Source organism: Mus caroli, unplaced genomic scaffold, assembly GCF_978045245.1.
Source record: "Mus caroli unplaced genomic scaffold, Mus_caroli_1 scaffold_2, whole genome shotgun sequence".
Classification (NCBI taxonomy): Eukaryota; Metazoa; Chordata; class Mammalia; order Rodentia; family Muridae; genus Mus; species Mus caroli.
The window spans coordinates 120,135,672-120,154,729 of record NW_028227257.1 but is presented as its reverse complement, the minus strand read 5'-3'; the positions used below and the strand labels follow the sequence as shown (position 1 = coordinate 120,154,729).

Sequence of the window (19,058 nt, the reverse complement as noted above, 5' to 3'; positions counted from 1 at the left end):
ACCCTCATAGAAGCAGGGGGAGGGAGGATGGGGTAGGGGATTTCCGGGACGGGGAGGTGAACCAGGAAAGGGAATAGCATTTGAAATGTAAATAAAGAAAATATCCAATAAAAAAGAAAAAAAAAGAATTTTATAGTTTCAAATGTGATCATTGTAGTATGTTTCTGACAGGGAACTCCTTGTATTTTAGTTATAATATTTTGCAATATTTGTGGATGAAATATTCTGACATCTGAGATCTGTTTCAAGAAAAGACTCAGACAGGACTGGGGTTAGAACTGAAACAACAATGATCCAATTATTGCTTAATGGTTCATTACAATATTAATGAACATAAGACAAAGTTGAAAAACATGGCTGAATTATGCTATCATCTTGGGTTGCTCATCTTGTGGGTATACCTTAAGGACAGCCTTGGCTGAGTTTATAAAAAGCTTTTGGCTTCCTGTTCAGTGGTCAATTTAGGTAGTCAGTTTATGCTGGATTAAGAGTCTGCCATGGGGCCTGAGCTAATGGATTCTTTTGTGACAGGCAGGAGAGGAGATGTGATTTAAGGTGGTGTTTCTACAAGCTGCAATTTAAAAGGAAAAGGGAAACACAGGGCCTTTTATATTGCTATTTTCCCCAGAAACAATTTACATTTTCATCTTATTCAGAGACAATTTACTCAGTGCCAGTCAGCACGTGCAGCCCTGCCAAGCATCACAGCATTATTTTTGCTTCAGGGAAAAGAGAGAAGAGTAATGCCACTCAAATAAATTACAGCAGAAACTTATGAATGACAGGACGCTGCGCTTCATTTCCAGATTTTAGACATCTAAATATGCCCTGAGGAAGTTAACATGGGAAACCAAAAATTTCGTCGGCTCAAAATGTATTAATTTATTTTGACAGGTATAGAGACTCCTAACACAATTCCAGGATACAGACGTGATCCTTGAATGGCTTCTTCTTGGTAGCACAGTGATACAAAGTGACACAGTGGCGTTCAGAATGCAGAAGGAGGGGACTGTCCCATAACACCGGCCATGGCACTCCCTATCTCTGAGCTGTGTGAAGTCAACAGAGTCCTTAAACCAATGCGTGCACACGCACACGCACATGCACACGCACAGGCACACACACACACACACACAATTTGCTGTAATGTCACACAAAAAATGACTAAATATTTAAAATTGTAATTTTAGGTCTACAGAAAGTAAGATGGGATGGTGAATGTTCCCGTACAATCCCTTCCTGCTACCTGTACAGTCCCCTCACTATAGATGTCACACCACAGTGACACATTTGTCACAACTGATGGACCCACAGTGACACATTGCAATCACCCAGAGCCCCTTCTCATCCCTGTTAGGCACTTCATTTATACAGGAGAAAATGCAGGCCTGCATTTCTATATCATTTTCCTTGTGAGGCAAGGCCAGCTGGCAAAATGTCCTTCAATTCTTATCTGTAAAAATAGTTCTCCTTTAGTGTCAGAGGATAATTTCACAGAGCAAGAACTCTTAGGGGTTTTCCTCCCACCTTCATCACCAGATATTTCACACACTCCTTCTTGCCTGCCTGATTTCTGAAGAAGTCAGGAGTAATCCTTATCTTTTCTCCAGGGCATGGATGGTGCTTTCTCACTATGGCTCCTTTGTCTTTTACTTATTCAAAGTTTGAAAATGATATGTGTAAATTCTTAGTCATCTGGGGAATGAAATCAAAACTACTTTGAGATTTCATCTTATACCTGTCAGGATGGCTAAGATCAATAAAACAAATGACAGGCCCTGCTGACAAGGATGTGGGGTAAGGAGAACACTCCTCCATTGTCGGTGGAGTGCAAATTACGGAAATCAGCGTGTCAGTTCCTCAGAAAGATGGGAATCGATCTATCTCAACATCTACCTATACGATACACTTAGGCATATACTCAAAGGATGCTCCATCTTACCACAGAGACACTTGTTCAACCATGGTCATTGCTGCTCTGTGCACAATAACTGGAATCTGGAAACAACTAGATGTCCTTCAACAAGGAATGGATAAAGTAAATGTGATATATTTACACAAGGGAGTATTGCTCAGTTCTTAAAAAATGAAATCATAAAATTTGCAGGTAAATGGATGAAACTATATTAAAAAAAATCATCCAAGTAAGCCAGACTCAGAAAGACAGATACCGTATGTATTTACTTGTATGTGGATATTAGCTGTTAAAGCAATTAAATCAGTAATAACTGTCTTAGTTAGGATTTCTATTGCTAGGAAGAGACACCATGACCACTGCGACTCTTGTAAAGGACAACATTTAATTGGGGGTTGTTTATAGTCCTGAAGTTCAGTCTGTTGTCATCATGGTGGCAAGCAAGGCAGCAGGCAGGCAGATATGGTACTGGAGAGGGAGCTGAGAGTTCTACTTCTTCCTGCTGGCCTGACACTGGGCCTGACTTGAGCATCTGAGACCTCAAAACCCAACCTCAGTGACACACTTCCTCCAACAAAGCCTCATCTACTCCAATGAAGTGCTACTTTCTATGGGTCTGTGGGGTCCATATTCACTCAAACCACCACGATAATCCATGTGCAATCCATAGAGCCACAAAGGTTAGGTATATAGAGAGGGACTGGGGGACAGGGAACAAATATATTTCCCTAGGAAAAGGAGTAGAATAGATCGCTATAGATGGAAGGTAGCAGAGGCAGGAATGTGAGGATCAAGCAGGAAATGGGAGAGGAGAGAAAGATGAGGGAGGGGATAGAGGGAGAGACAGCTAAAATTAAGGGCCATTGAGGATCAGGGCACAAATATAATACAGTTGAAGCTTTGCAAAACATATCCACGTTTATGAAGGTGACAAAAATAACATCTCCAAATAAGGTGGTGGTGGTGGGGGGACAGAGCCCCATTTGAGCATCCTTGTCACCAAATGAACCTTTCAGTATTGGGAATGGGCTGTATCTAATTGAGTTGTTGACCAAAGGGGGTCCCATGGGAATCCCCAAACAAGCCACCCTGATGCCAAGATTGTTCCCCACAAACTGACAACAAGGCCCTGTTGCTGAGGGCAACCCCTGTACAACTCACTGAACATGGAGAAGGTGAGCCGGTGCCTACCTAGAGTTTTTACTCCTGTGAGTTAGTGTTCTTGGTACTAGAAGACACTCTGCACACTGTAAAAGTACCTTTTATTCATCTGATGTAATTGTTATCTTGGAGGCATATTGCCTGTCTGCTAACCTAGGCCTAGTCCTGGAAGCTTCTAGCCTTCATACAATCTAATCTAGCTCTAGGATGTTTTCAGCCTTTGAGACTTACTGCTGAGTGAGCTCACCCTTCCCAGGTCTTTCTGGCTGATCAACTCAACTGTTCTGGCTCAAACGACTCTCCAAGAAGACAGATTCAATACAGTGTATCTCCCTCTGCCTCTCCTGCTTGGCCTCAAATTAACTCTAGCAATTCATTCTAATCTTCTGGCTCCTTCTCATTCTCTGGCTCATTCTATCTTCACCTGTGTCTAGCTTGTTCTCACTTTAACCTGTTTCTGTAAAACTCTCCAGGCAAAACTGTCTCCTTGTATTTCTCTGCATTGCTCTCTGTTAAGTAGCTTCCATTTCCTCTTTTCCCCTGAGAATCGGACATATGCTATTCTGTCAAACCTTTCTCTGATTCATTTTGTCTGCCACTCAATTAGACATCACTTTTAAACATGGGTGCTTCCTTCAACAGACTAACTTTACCTTCATTGTTTAGGATTAAAGGACTAAGTATTTCAGCCAGAGGAATTAAAGGTGTATGCTAACGGCTGAGCCTCACCACAACTAGAAACAAGTTTTTAAACACAATCTCAGTTCAGGGTTCACAGTGTGATCAAATATCCTGCAACAGCATACTACCAAAGGAGAAAAATAAATACCAATTGAGTTACAATGGTCTCCTGCCTGCAAGATATGTTAGGGCAATGGTGGCCATAACACTTGTGGGAATAATCAACCAATATTTGATTTGATTTAAGGTTCACTCTATGAGATAGAACCCATACCTAACACAGCTTACATGCTTAACGACCTAAGACTAGATGGTCCAGGGACCTAGGATAAAACCAAATTCTACTGTCCTACTATAGGAACATAACAATGAGATTACTCCTAATGGCAGTCAGTGCCTTGTTCAGCCATCATCACAGAAACTCCCTCCTACAGCAGATGGGAACGAATGAATGAACAAACAAACAAACAACCCCCCCCACAGATCCACAGACACTATTGTGACATTATTGTAACCCATTATAACTGGGTTGGCGTTTATGCACAAAGTGAAAGAGAGAGTCCTTGGAACACTCATCTCTAAGTGGGATACTTTCATCAAATCCCTCAAGGATCAGGGAACCTCCACAGAAGAGTGTAAGAGCCAGAGGGAATGGAGGGCACCTTGGAAACAAGGCTTCATAAATACAACAGGACTGAGCCACATATGAACTCAGAGATTGAGGCAGCATGGTGCCTGCACAGGTCTGTACTAGAAGGGTCCTAGAGCTGAAAGGAGAAGTGGGCACAAGCCCCCATCCCCACCCTATCTCCAATGGATAACCACGTGTAAAGGAAAGATTAGTGTTCTCCCAGGGAGTCTCACTGGGGAATGAACTACTCGTAAGGGCAGGCTGCATGTCTAGCAGTAGATGCCAACAGAAAACAGCTCAGTGTCTTCTTTGAGGGCTCCTTGTCTCATGATGTCATGTTGGATCTTTTTTCTTTTAAAAATATTTTCATTTTTGTTTCTCTTTTAAGATACATCCTTTGTGTATCTATATGGCTTCTGGTTTTGTGTTTTTATGAGATTCCTTAGTATGCAAATGAGCCTTTGGTTCTCCACATATTTCTTGTGCCTTTTCTTAGGCTCTTTCCCTTCTATTTGCATTGTCCTATTCTGATGTGTTTGGCTTTGTCTTGTTTTACTTTATTTTATTATTGTCTCTTAGATGACTGTGTATCTTCTAATGGGCAGAAAAGGGATGGATGTGAATGGGAGGTGAGGTGGCTGAGGAGCTGGGAGGAGTAGAGAGAGGGGAAACCGTAATTAAGATATATTGTATGAAAAAAGAATCTAATCCAGGAGGGGGATAACAACTGGACTTTAAAAAAGGGTTTAATAATGATGATGATGATGATAATAATAATAATAGTAATAAAAAGAAAAGAAAAGAAAAAGGAATCTAATTTCAACAAAAGAAACACAAAAAAGAAAATGAGAGGAAGGACATTATTCTTGTTTGGTGTTCTCTGAACGTCAAGAATCTTTGGCTTGGGGACATTCAATGTCTGAGGATTACTCCCACTCCCATCTCTCTTCCCATCCTTCTGCTGTTCATCACATGCATTTAAAAATATTTTAATGACACCACAGTTCTTGTGTAGTTTGCTTTGTCTTTCATTTTTTCCCCTCCGTTTCGTAGGTTTTCCTACATTCCTCCATCACAGCCTGTACTACACCCTGTACTACAGGGTCCCCTCGCTTAGCAAGTGCAGGATATTAATAGGCCACAGGTGCCCTTCAATTCGGTCGGAGTACTTTGTGTCTCTCATTTGCTCTCTTGTCTCCTTCCTCAGAATGCCCATTACTCTGCTTTCCATGAAAGCCTTCAGAATATTGAGTATAATTCCAAGGTTGCTTGAATTGCTGACTGACTGGTTCTGATGCTTGTTCAGTTTTTTCCATCAGTCCATTCTGCCTCTGAGATCGGGGCAGTTGTGCTGCCACAGGATGTGACTCGCTTGGTAAAAGGAACTTGGTGAACATCTGAGGTCGCGTGTCACGGAGGGGTGTGCTCTACGCCCTCTGAGCCTGATCATCCTGGTTTGAGTTCCCAGTATTCAACTGTGAGGGCTTTCCTCTTCTTATAGGGACAACATGGCTGGAGAAGGCTGGAGCTGAGTACCACACTTCCTCCCAAAACAGTCTCTTCTGCCTCTCTCCCAGCTAGAAGCATGAGGAAATAGTTTTCCAAGGCTCACTGTGAGAACCTGACATTGTTCCTGAAGGCGGAGCTTACAGAATGGGGGTAGAGAAGCCCCCTGTGATGGCACCCCCAGAAGGTAGTCTCTCAGTTGTCCTCACCCAGCCTCTAGCATCCTCATAGGTGTGTGTTGAGTTATCTTGTCTCAGCCCTAGGCCCCTGGGGGGATTCTGCTTGTAAGTTTCTGCCCTAGGAGGTTGAGGTTCTGTAGTCTTGTCTGTCTCTTCAATTTAAGCAGTGGTTCTCAACCTTCCTAATGCTGTGACTCCCTTAATCAGGTTTCTCATGTTGTGGTGACCTCCAGCTCTAGAATTATTTTCCTTTTCCTTTTCCTTTTCCTTTTCCTTTTCCTTTTCCTTTTCCTTTTCCTTTTCCTTTTCCTTTTCCTTTTCCTTTTCCTTTTCCTTTTCCTTTTCCTTTTCCTTTTCCTTTTCCTTTTCCTTTTCCTCTCTCTCCCTCCCTCCCTCCCTCCTTCCCTCTCTTTCTTTTTCTTTCTTTCTTTTTCTTTCTTTCTTTCTTTCTTTCTTTCTTTCTTTCTTTCTTTCTTTCTTTCTTTCTCTCTCTCTCTCTCTCTTTCTTCTTTCTTTCTTTCTTTCTTTCTTTCTTTCTTTCTTTCTTTCTTTCTTTCTTTCTTTCTTTCTTTCTTTCTTTCTTTCTTTCTTTCTTTGAGACAGGGTTTCTCTGTATACTCCTGGCTGTCCTGGAACTCACTCTGTAGACCAGGCTGGCCTCGAACTCAGAAATCTGCTGGGATTAAAGGCGTGCGCCACCACCGCCCAGTCCTAAAATTATTTTCATTGCTATTTCATAATTGTAATTTTGCTACTCTTGTGAATTGTAATGTAAATATCTGTGTTTTCTGATGGTCTTTGGCATCTCCTGTGAAAGGGTTGTTTGATCCCCAAAGAAGTTGTGACCTATAAGGTTGAGAATTCCTGGTTTAGATGGTAGGGTTTTGCCCTCTGAGTTTTTCTGATGCATCTAAGAATTATTAGGCGTGCTCAGGTTTTTATTTGATGGCATAGCCACTTCTACGCTTCTTGTATGTTGGGTTGAAAGCCTTTGGAAAGCACAGCTATTTAAACCATGTAGCTAACAAAGAGAATATAAATGTCCTTCTTTGATCTTTCCATGTTTTTTTTTCTTCTTAATTCAGGTATTCTAAAGAAATGTTTTAAAAACATTTAAAGCTGGGTTATAGGTGTTAAAGAACAGAGACTGAGCCAGCTTTTCCTTTGGGGTCTTACACTTCTCCAGAGTGCTCATGTAGTGGCTGGCCCATCCCAGAATGAGAGTATATGCATATAGAGCATATAGCTGAGAAATCCTAACAGGCTAGCCCAGATATTCTAGACTTAAGTGAGATATTACATACACATTGTGATAAGAAAGGCTAAGATTACAATGCAGCAGACACTGTAATATTTTATTTGATCCTCACAAAAATGTATTAAGGTAGACACTATTATCTTTAATACTTGATCTTAATCATCAAGAAACAGAGATGGAGAAAGTAACTTTCCTAAAATCATTGCACCTTGAATATGACTCAGTAGTGGGTACTCTGTACATATTAAGCTATCCCCCACATGATTTCTCATGGCCATTGGTCTCATCTTAATATCTTCAGTGGAGACAAGCATTTTTGGTGTTAAGGATGGAGCCTAGAGTCTCATGTAGGCTAGACAAGCACTAGCTATATCCACAGCCAAGCAGTTCTGATCTTCGTATTTACTTGAGACAAACTGTTAGGCCTCCCATACCTACAGAATAATGGGAAAATCTTGAGCTTAGAATTTTAAACTGTGGGGCTGGAGAGATGGCTCAGAGGTTAAAAGCACTGACTATTCTTCCAGAGGTCCTGAGTTCAATTCCCAGCAACCACATGATGCCTCACAACCATCTGTAATAGGATCTGATGCCCTCTTCTGGTGTGTCTGATGACAGCAATGGTGTCCTCATATAAAACAAACAAACAAATCTTTAAAAAACTATTAAGCTGTGGTTTCACTGCCTTTGGACTTATGTTTCATAATTCATCTCCATATAACTTACCCTCTAGTCATGTGGATTCAGAAATCTCTCAGCACTGCTTTATGATTCCTTGGCTCTGTATTTTTTCAAACTTAGTAAATTCTATTTCCATAGACATCAAATTTGACCATTTTTTAAAAATTAGAGGTGGAACAGTCCTTCCTCTGTGGAAGTCTATGATAGCTCATTACCAATGTTCCTGGCTTTAACCATTAGAGTGCTGTATTTTATATTATATACAACACACATCCCGCATGTTTCTATTGCTGTGGCCTGAATGGGAATGTCCTTTTAAAATTGACACGCTGGAAACTAATATCTATTGAGATACTAAAAGTACTGATTTACAAATACTGGTGTAGAAAGTTCTTCAGGACAGACCATAAGTTAAAAGATAAAAGACTAGGATTAGACAAATGATGCAGTGTTTAAGAGATTTGGCTGTTCTTCTATAGGACCTGGGCTCAATGCCCAGCACCCACGTGCTGGCTCACAACCATAGTTAACTCCAGTTAAAGGGGATCTGAAACCCTCCTCTGCCTTCTGTGGGTACCAGTCAGGCAAATGATGGATGGACATGTGTAGGAGGAATGTAAGTCCTTTTACTCACAGATCAGCTCTAGGGGAACCAGGAATGTTAAACCCATAGGTTTATCTCTTAAAGGGACAGATATGTAACCTGTTTTCTGCTGAGAAGGCTGGAAGTGGATGCAGTTAGTCACCTGGTGACCTTTGCACTATGTGTGTGTGTGTGGGGGGGGGGGCACACTGACTCCTTCCCCAGTCTGTTATCTCGAGCCTGTTCCCTAGTTAATCTACAGAACTCATCTTTATGGAAGAGGTGACTTGTACTTTACAAAGTATTTTGATGTAGTCATGTCTTAAGTTTTGTTACACATGTGGGACCGAGTTAGTTATCACCAGGAAACCTTTTCCAAATTGTGCTACACTTAAATATGCCTAAAAATAAACTACTTTGAGTCAGACTCTTGAAGTTTGAACCAAAATGGGTCATGTTGAACCAAACTATCTTTCTCTCTATTGTGGATCGACACTCTGATAACTATGATGTCTGCAGAGACCCCCATAGACACATATGTAGACAACACAGCTGTACACAAAATATAAAATAAAAGACTGTAAACACATACCCCCAAACCAGTGAGATGGCACTAGTTAAGAGTGGAAAATGTTGGCATTAGGAGGTGAGGAGAAGACAAACAGTCTTGTTTTTCTTACTGTATTTCTCTTTTCTTAAAAGTACTATATAGCTCATATAGAGTCATCTCAACAGATAAGGCTAGAACAAACATAGGTGTACTTAATTGATGCAAGATAACAGATACAGATCAGAACTGATCAGGGAAACTCGTGACATACAGTCATGTTATCCATAGTGAGAATTACTGACAACTTCATTGTTCAATTTTATAACCCAGTGTCACTTTGCTTATCATTGTTTTTGAGTTAAAATTAGGAATTAATCTCTGGTTAGACTTTTATAGTAAGGAAAATAAAGAGGGGGAGAGACTGGCTAGGAAGATGGCTAAATAGATAAGACACCTGCTGCCAACCCTGACAAGTTGAGTTCAACCTGGGACCTGCATGATCTTTCAAGTTCTCCTCTGAAACTTGCTCTGTGGCACACACATACTATAAAAACAAAACAAAACCCAATTGTGTGGCTTTTTAAACATGATTTCTATATAGTCCAAGCTGTTCTCCAGCTTCCTATACAGCCCATGCTAACCTCCACTCATGAATTTTCTGCTTCAGCCTCACTCCAGTGCTGGGACCACAGGGATGTTGTGTGTGCCTTTCCTTGAGTTGTCTCATACCATTTCACAGTTCACTAGTACTCATCCCTCTCTTTAGCTTGGTTTCTGGATGGACAGATAGATTTGTACAAAGTTCCCATGACCTTCTGCGAGGATACAGCTTGAGTCCTCACACACATTTCCTTCAGATTCAGAGGAAATCTACTGCCTCCTTTGTACTGATGAAACATCACAGACAAGAAGTGGACCAAGCCCTTCAAATGTATTGATGCTGAAATAAAGAAGGAATGTATAGTCTAGGCTGTCAACCTAAGCTTCCCAGCACCTGGAGATTATTCTTACACAGGTTCTATTGTAGGATGTGGCCAAAGCCAAGAGCATTGCTGAAATTGGTCAACCAGGCACAGATTTGTGCACTGGGACTCAGATGAACTAATAGGGCTAATAGCTTTGATATCAGAACTTCAGGAATCCATGAAGACCCACAAGAACAGCATTCCAGGGATGCCATGTGGTAACAACTGTGAACTGGTTAGATGGCTCATTTCTTATACCTGGATTATTCTAGACTGGTTAATCCCTTGTGATTCATGGACCATAAGGAGAGTCTGTAGGGAAAGACGTAAGGAAGACAAAAGTTTCCAATAACTAAGGCAAGTGTGGTCTCCAGCAATAGCTGAATCCCTGGAAATATCACGATACATATAAACTTTAAAATGGCCACCCTGTGTTGCCTTACATAGACCTGTAATGATCATTTTAGTGACAAGAAATATTAAGAAAACATTAATGGAGAATTGAAGGAAATGACCTAAGGTAGAGAGAATTCAGGGTCAAGGAAATAGGTTTGCAGGGGTGAGGGTGGAAGTTGGGATTATGAGGGACTACTCACTGGGTTGATGTGTGTTCCAGTATGTGTACTGCACCGGTTCCCTCTGCCCCGTGGTCTTCCAAGTGTACTCTCCTGTATTGTTTTGGTCTTGAAGAGCAATCCAAAAATAACTGTCCTTTTCTGCCACACTACTGATCAAACTGGTAATAAAAGCTTGTTCAAATCTTGATAGAAAAACAAAAAACAGGAAATTGTTATACTAAGTTTCTGGATGATTAAAAGTGTCATTAAAGCGTAATAAAGTGCACAGGATGGAACCTGAGTAAGCAGTTCTTGTTAACTCTCTAGAAGGCAGGACCAGGAAAAGCACAAGACTTTTGTATTGTTAATAGACATGAAACATCAGTGCAATCCAGAGATACAGGAGTGGAGAGAACGTGACTCCCTGATTTAACTCTTGTAACTGTCCCGAGGGCCAGAGTCCAGGTCTGATGCTGTGGTGAAATGGCAGCCTTCACACACACAGCAATGCATCTCTTGGAGAAAGATGTCTATTTTACATGTAGACTGCATACCACACACTGTATGCATGGGCTAGGGGAGGCAGGAGGGAGGAGGGAGGACTTTATGCTTTTCTGACCATGCATTTTCTACCACGTAGCATACTCGTGCCTTCTCCCCACGCTCGCTTAGTAAGAAGGAAAGTGGAGGAGGAACAATGCTACGCCTCCTGAATCAGTCTGTGCACGGGCATATGGAGTCTTATTCAAATGTGTTCAAAAGTGTATTTTCACTGAAGGTAAATTTCAACAAATCCAAGGCATTCCACCCACTCTCATTTCCCCCAAGCAGCTGAATGAATTTGCTCCCAATGATTGCTGGCAATGCTCCCTTTCAAATACAGATACATCCAAAGCAGATGCAAACAGCTTGTGTATACATGCTTACACACACACACACACACACACACACACACACACACACACAGACATACACACAACCGAAGCATGCATACAAAACTCAACTAGCATTGAATTCAATGCTTAGTTTAACAGTGCATTCAAAGCACATAAAATTAGAAGGATGTTTAAATGGTGGTGACGTCTGGCCAGATCTGCTGAGTCAAGAGAAAATGTAAGGCCTGGTACAATTACCCAAGAAACCTCAGGAGAAAGGGCATTGGACTTTTAGCATTCACTTTTGGATTCTTTTTATTACATGCATTATTCACTTGCTACAGAGAGCAAAAGCAGGGAGGCCCTGTGTAATCAGAGGAGACTCAAAGGGAAGGGAAGGACAAAAAGTGGAACAGTGAGGCCACCCCAGGGGATTTCAGTGAAGTACCTGAGGTGTTCCCTTTGTCAGAGCATGTGGGCTTCATCCGGCTTTAGTAAATATCCCCTGCAAATGCTCTGTCAACAGTCTAAATCTTACATTTTTAAAATCAGAAACATTACTTTTAGCTACACATCAGAGGCAGAACGATGCACACGCACGTTTCTGAGGAAGATATGTAAAGCTAAATATTGGCTAGATGCTGTGGTGATATTCCTTATTCTTTATTGGCTTGTGCGGTCACAATAGAAGATCTGCTGTATGGTGCCTTCTGCTACCTAGAATTGCTGTGCTACAAGCCAGAGACTAGTTACTGTGTTGTTGCTAAGTCCAAGGGTATGATTGGTTCTTCCATTAGTTTATCAAATTGTAAAACTTCCTTTTATTTACCTGATGTAATTGTCATCTAGTAGGCTTACTGTCTCTGTCTGCTGAGCCAGGCCCAGTCCTGGAAGCTTCTAGCCTCCATGCATTCTAATCTAGGCCTAGAATGTTTTCAGATGTACTGCTAACTAAGCTCACCCTTTCTAGCTTCTGAGCTCTGGCTGGTTCAACTCAGCTGTTCTTGCTGAAACTCTTCTCCAAGCTGACTGATTCAATCTGACTTCTCTGTTTTGTACTGTATTGCTCTGCTTGGCCTCAAGCTAGCTAACTTTGGCAATTTTTTCTTTCTTCTGGCTCCTTCTTGATCTTGGCTTCGGCTGCCTCTGCTGACCAGCACTGAATTCAACTGACTAAACAGAGCTGACTCCTGAGTGCTGAGATTAAAGGTGTGTACGACTCCTGGACCTGAGCTTTTTTGGAAAAAAGTACCAAAAAAGGTACCTGGAACTTGCTCTGTACCAGGCTGGCCTTGAACTCAGCGATCTGCTTGTCTCTGTTTCCTGGGATAAAAGACATATCTGTATTTTGGCCAGTGTAGTCAGATTGCTGGATTAAAATTCTTCTACCTCAAATAATAGCAAGAAATGACTCTGTCTGTAAACTTGGCCTTGGGTGTCATTATTTGAGACAACAGAGTGTTTGTACCCTGTTGGTTATAGATTTATTCACTCCACTGTGATTTGCTATTTTATCTTCATCATTGTTTGAGACAATAAAAACCTGTTTTTTGATTTGTAAATGCTATTCTTATGGAGCACATATACTTTTTTTTTTTTCCAGAAAAGCTCAGGTCCAGGAGTAGTACACACCTTTAATCTCAGCACTCAGGAGTCAGTTCTGTTTAGTCAGTTGAATTAAGTGTGGGTCAGCAGAGGCAGCTAAAGATGAAGAAGGAGCCAGAACAGATTGCCAAGCATTCAAAACACACACACACACACACACACACACACACACACACACACCCCAAAAACAAAACCCACTAAACTTTCCTCAGTCCAGTTTACAAGATGGTACCATTAGTAAAATAATTCAGCAAGCTCATCTAAACCAAACATGTTCTTTTGAAGCTGTCCAGGGAGTGCTTTGGGTGACCATGCATGGTCCAGGGCAAGCTCTTGAGTATCTGTTTCCAGTTAACAAAGAAGCAATTGTACATTCTTTACCATTTTCTGTCTGGTTTCAAACACTGGATGAAAAAACTCTGGTTACAATATGTAGATGATATCTGAGAAGAGACACCATGATGAAAGGATTTAATTTGGGTTCATGGTCCAGAGGGTTAGCATCTATGACCATCTAGGTGGGTAATATGGCAGCAGGCAGGCAGGCATGGTGCTGGAGCAGTAGGTAAGAGCTTACATCTGACCCACGAGCATGAGACATAGAAAAAGAAAGAGAAGAGAGAGAAGAGAGAGAGGGATAGAGAAGGAAAGAGAAAGACAGATGGAGAGGGAGGGGAGACGAAGAGAGAGAGAGAGAGAGAGAGAGAGAGAGAGAGAGAGAGAGAGAGAGAGAGCAAGCACACTAACTGGGAATGAAGGTAGGCTTTGGAAACCTCAAAGGCCACCTTCACCATTAGTGATACACCTCCTCCAACAGTTTTAAACTTTCCAAACAGTTTTTCAACCAAACCTTCAAATATATGAGCCTATGTAGACCATTCTCATTCAAATGGCCACAGATAATAACATTTACAATATTTTTACTCTGGTGTTTTAGAAGTATTTACTGAAGTTCAGAGTTAGCTATATGTCATCTGGTCATTTTGTTTGAATTTACTGATGTTAATTCAAATGTTGCTATGGTGTAAGAAGCCAAGATTTTTGTATATACATAGTTTTATGTTATCCTTTGAAACAAGAGAAGTTGTCTTTCTATCTCTAACAATAACAATTAATCATTTATTAATGATCCAAAAATGAAGCTAAGGAAAGAGTGTCATTTAACTCTCTAAAATGACATCCTTAGGAACAAAGACAAACAGGGAATAGAATGTACCAAATAACAAAAATTGCATGATGCTAATTTAAAAAAATATCAAATATATAAAATGAATTGGATGATATCCCACATTTACAGCTGAGAAAGCTTACTATTAGCTTGTCCACACTACCATAGTGGACAACAAATTCAATGCAATCACTGAAAATTCCAGTGATTTGTTTTTTCAGAATACATAATTCTGCAATCTATGTACAGTTTCAAGGGATCTTGAATCCCTCAAACAACCACAAAAAAGAACGAAGTTGGGAGTCTCAGATTTTTTATTTCAAAACCTACTTTAAAGCTACAGTAACCAAAACAGTGCTGTGCTTCTGTGAGACTGACTTATGGGAGATCCGTGGAATAAGATGGAAGAAGCCACAAAATAAAACCTTGCATATGTGGGCTAATAATTTCCAGGAAAAGCACCGAGAACATTCCATGTAGAAGGTCCATTCTTCTAACAAGTGGTGCTGGGAAACCCAGATAGGCATTTGCAAAACAGGACCTTACCTTAAACTGTGTTAAAAAATGAACTCAAAGCAGATCAAAGACCTACAGATAAAGCTAAAGTTGTAGAATTCTTGGGATAAGAAAAATCTTATGGCACTGGGTTTGGTAATGGTTTCGTGGATATGACACCAGAGAGACAGACAACAAAACAGCAGATAATCTGGGCTTCATCACAATGAAAAGCTTTTGGGCATCAAAGATCAAAAACAGAAAAGGCAAACACAAATTGAAGAAAATATTCCCAATCATCTATTAGATAAGGGTTTAATATACAGACTACATGAAGAACTCTTGTAATTCAGCCATACAGATCCTAAGTTTTAAAAGGGCCATGGATTTAAATAGAAATTTCTCTGAAGATGGTATACAAGTGGCCAATATGCACATTAAAAGGTGTTCAACACTGATAGTCAAAAGAAATAAAAACCACAGTAACCATGAGATACTTAGTAGGATGGCTATTATCAAAACAGGAGAAAGGAAGACAATTGGAAGATAAGAAGTAAAGCCAGAATATGGCGACACAGGTGCCCTGTGTGCTGCTCAAGGTGCAAAATGGTATAATCATCATGGAAAGCAGTTTTGTAATTTTTCAAAATATTAAAAATAAAATCACATGATTCACTAATCTCTCTTCTGACTATATCCTCAAGGAATTGAAAGTAATAACTCTTATTTATTTATTTATTTATTTATTTATTTATTTATAGCATCATTATTCATAGTAGTCAGATGCTGGAAGCAATGTTTGGTGGTTTGAATAGGTTTGGACCTCATAGACTTGTGGGTTTGAATGTTTGGCCCATGGGGAGTGGCACTATTAGGAGGTGTGGCCTTGTGGGAGGAAGTGTTTCACTGTGGTGGTGGGCTTTGAGGTCTCTTCCTATGCTCAGGCTCCGCCCAGTGTAGAAGAGACCCTTTTGCTGTCTGCTGTGGGAGACAGTCTCCATCTGGCTGCCTTTGCATCAAGATGTAGAACTTGCCCTCAGAGATTAGTCTGCGCAGGTGAGAGTGTGGACTACAGAAGCTAACAGCTTCTGGGATAGGCAGAAGCCACACAGCTTCTGGGGCAGACCCTGTTTCAGGCTCCAGACATCTGGGTACCTTCCCTGCCAGAGGAGAAGTGTCTGCCTCACCCAGGAGGGCTTTGCCGGAGTACCTGGGGGAGCCATCTCTGGTCCGTGATCTCTCAGAGACAAGACAGTGTAGGTGAGAGTGCCGACTACAGAAGCTACACAGCTTCTGGGACAGGCCCTGTTTCAGGTCTTCATCTTCTGCCAGGAGGCAGGTCCGAACGCCAGATATCTGTGCACCTTCCCCACAAGAGGAGAGCTTGCCTGCAGAGAGTACTCTGATAACTGAAACTCAGGAGAGAGCTAGTCTCCCAGGTCTGCTGATAGAGGCTAACAGAATCATGGGAGGAACAAGCTCTAGCCAGAGACAACTATAACAACTAACTCCAGAGATTACCAGATGGCGAAATGCAAATGTAAGAATCTTAACTAACAGAAACCAAGACCACTCACCATCATCAGAACCCAGCACTCCCATCTCAGCCAGTCCTGGATACCCCAACACACCCAAAAAGCTAGACCCGGATTTAAAAGCATATCTCATGATGATGGTAGAGGACATCAAGAAGGACTTTAATAACTCACTTAAAGAAATACAAGAGAACACTGCTAAAGAGGTACAAGTCCTTAAAGAAAAACAGGAAAACACAACCAAACAGGTAGAAGTCCTTGAAAAACAGGAAAACACAACCAAACAGGTGATAGAATAGAACAAAACCATACAAGACCTAGAAAGGGAAGCAGACACAATAAAGAAAACCCAAAGTGAGGCAACACTGGAGATAGCAAACCTAGGAAAGAAATCTGGAACCATAGATGCAAGCATCAGCAAGAGATTACAAGAGATGGAAGAGAGAATCTCAGGTGCAGAAGATTCCATAGAGAACACGGGCACAACAATCAAAGAAAATGCAAAATACAAAAAGATCCTAACTCAAAACATCCAGGAAATCCAGGACACAATGAGAAGACCAAACCTACGGATAATAGGAGTAGATGAGAATGAAGATTTTCAACTTAAAGGGCCAGCAAATATCTTCAACTTAAAGGGCCAGCAAATATCTTCAACAAAATTATAGAAGAAAACTTCCCAAACCTAAAGAATGACATGCACATGAACATACAAGAAGCCTACAGAACTCCAAATAGACTGAACCAGAAATGAAATTCCTCTCAACATATAATAATCAGAACAACAAATGCACTAAATAAAGATAGAATATTAAAAGCAATAAGGGAAAAAGGTCAAGTCATATACAGGCAGGCCTATTAGAATTACAGACTTCTCACCAGAGACTATGAAAGCCAGAAGATCCTGAACAGATATTATACAGACACTAAAAGAACACAAATGCCAGCCCAGGCTACTATATCCAGCAAAACTCTCAATTACCATAGATGGAGAAACCAAAGTATTCCATGACAAAACCAAATTCACACAATATCTTTCCACTAATCCAACCCTTCAAAGGATAATACCAGAAAAAAAAATACAAGGACGGAAACTATGCCCTAGAAAAAGCAAGGAATTAATCCCTCAACAAACCTAAAAGAAGACAGCCACAAGAACAGAATGCCAACTCTAACAACAAAAATAATAGGAAGCAACAATTACTTTTCCTTAATATCTATTAATATCAATGGACTGAATTCCCCAATAAAAAGACATACACTAACAGACTGGCTACACAAATAGGACCCAACATTTTGCTGCTTACAGGAAACCCATCTCATGGAAAAAGACAGACACTACCTCAGAATGAAAGGCTGGAAAACAATTTTCCAAGCAAATGGTCTGAAGAAACAAACTGGAGTAGCCATTCTAATATCGAATAAAGTCGACTTCCAACCCCAAGTTATCAAAAAAGAGAAGGAGGGACACTTCATACTCATCAAAGATAAAATCTTCCAAGAGGAACTCTCCATTCTGAATATCTATGCTCCAAATGCAAGGGCAGCCACATTCATTAAAGAAACTTTAGTAAAGCTGAAAGCACACATTGCACCTCATACAATAATAGTGGGAGACTTCAACACACCACTTTCATCAATGGACAGATCGTGGAGACAGAAACTAAAAAGGGACACAGTGAAACTAACAGAAGTTATGAATCAAATGGATCTGGCAGATATCTACAGAACATTCTATCCTAAAACAAAAGGATATACCTTCTTCTCAGCACCTCATGGTACCTTCTCCAAAATTGACCACATAATTGGTCACAAAGCAGGCCTCAACAGATATAAAAATATTGAAATTGTCCCATGCATCCTATCAGATCACCATGGACTAAGGCTGATCTTCAATAACAACATAAATAATAGAAAGCCAACATTCATGTGGAAACTGAACAACACTCTACTCAATGATACCTTGGTCAAGGAAGGAATAAAGAAAGAAATTAAAGACTTTTTAGAGTTTAATGAAAATGAAGCCACAACATACCCAAACTTATGGGAAACAATGAAAGCATTTCTAAGAGGAAAACTCATAGCTCTGAGTGCCTCCAAAAAGAAACTAGAGAGAGCACACACTAGCAGCTTGACAATACACCTAAAAGCTCTAGAACAAAAGGAAGCAAATTCACCCAAGAGGAGTAGACAGCAGGAAATAATCAAACTCAGGGGTGAAATCAACCAAGTGTAAACAAGAAGAACTATTCAAAGAATCAACCAAACGAAGAGCTGGTTCTTTGAGAAAATCAACAAGATAGATAAACCCTTAGCCAGACTCACTAGAGGGCACAGGGACAGCATCCTAATTAACAAAATCAGAAATGAAAAGGAAGACATAACAACTGATCCTGAAAAAATCCAAAACACCATCAGATCCTTCTACAAAAGGCTATACTCAACAAAACGAGAGAACCTGGATGAAATGAACAAAAATCTAGACAGATACCAGGTACCAAAATTAAATCAGGATCAGATTAATGATCTAAACAGTCCTACATCCCCTAAAAAAATAGAAGCAGTCATTAATAATGTCCCATCCAAAAAAAGCCCAGGACCAGATGGGTTTAGTGCAGAGTTCTATCAGACCTTCAAAGAAGATCTAATTCCAGTTCTTCACAAACTATTCCACAAAATAGAAGCAGAAGGTACTCTACCCAATTCATTCTAT

General features: G+C 40.6%; 1 protein-coding gene across 1 annotated transcript in view; it reads right to left on the bottom strand.

Moving 5' to 3' along the window:
- The window catches only part of Pla2r1 (phospholipase A2 receptor 1), a 144,433-nt gene that overhangs the window by 49,874 nt on the left and 75,501 nt on the right, over positions 1-19,058 (bottom strand). The window contains exon 11 of the mRNA XM_021186203.3: positions 10,707-10,870. Within this exon, the coding sequence (XP_021041862.1) occupies positions 10,707-10,870 (164 nt within the window). The remainder of the gene's footprint in view (positions 1-10,706; positions 10,871-19,058) is intronic.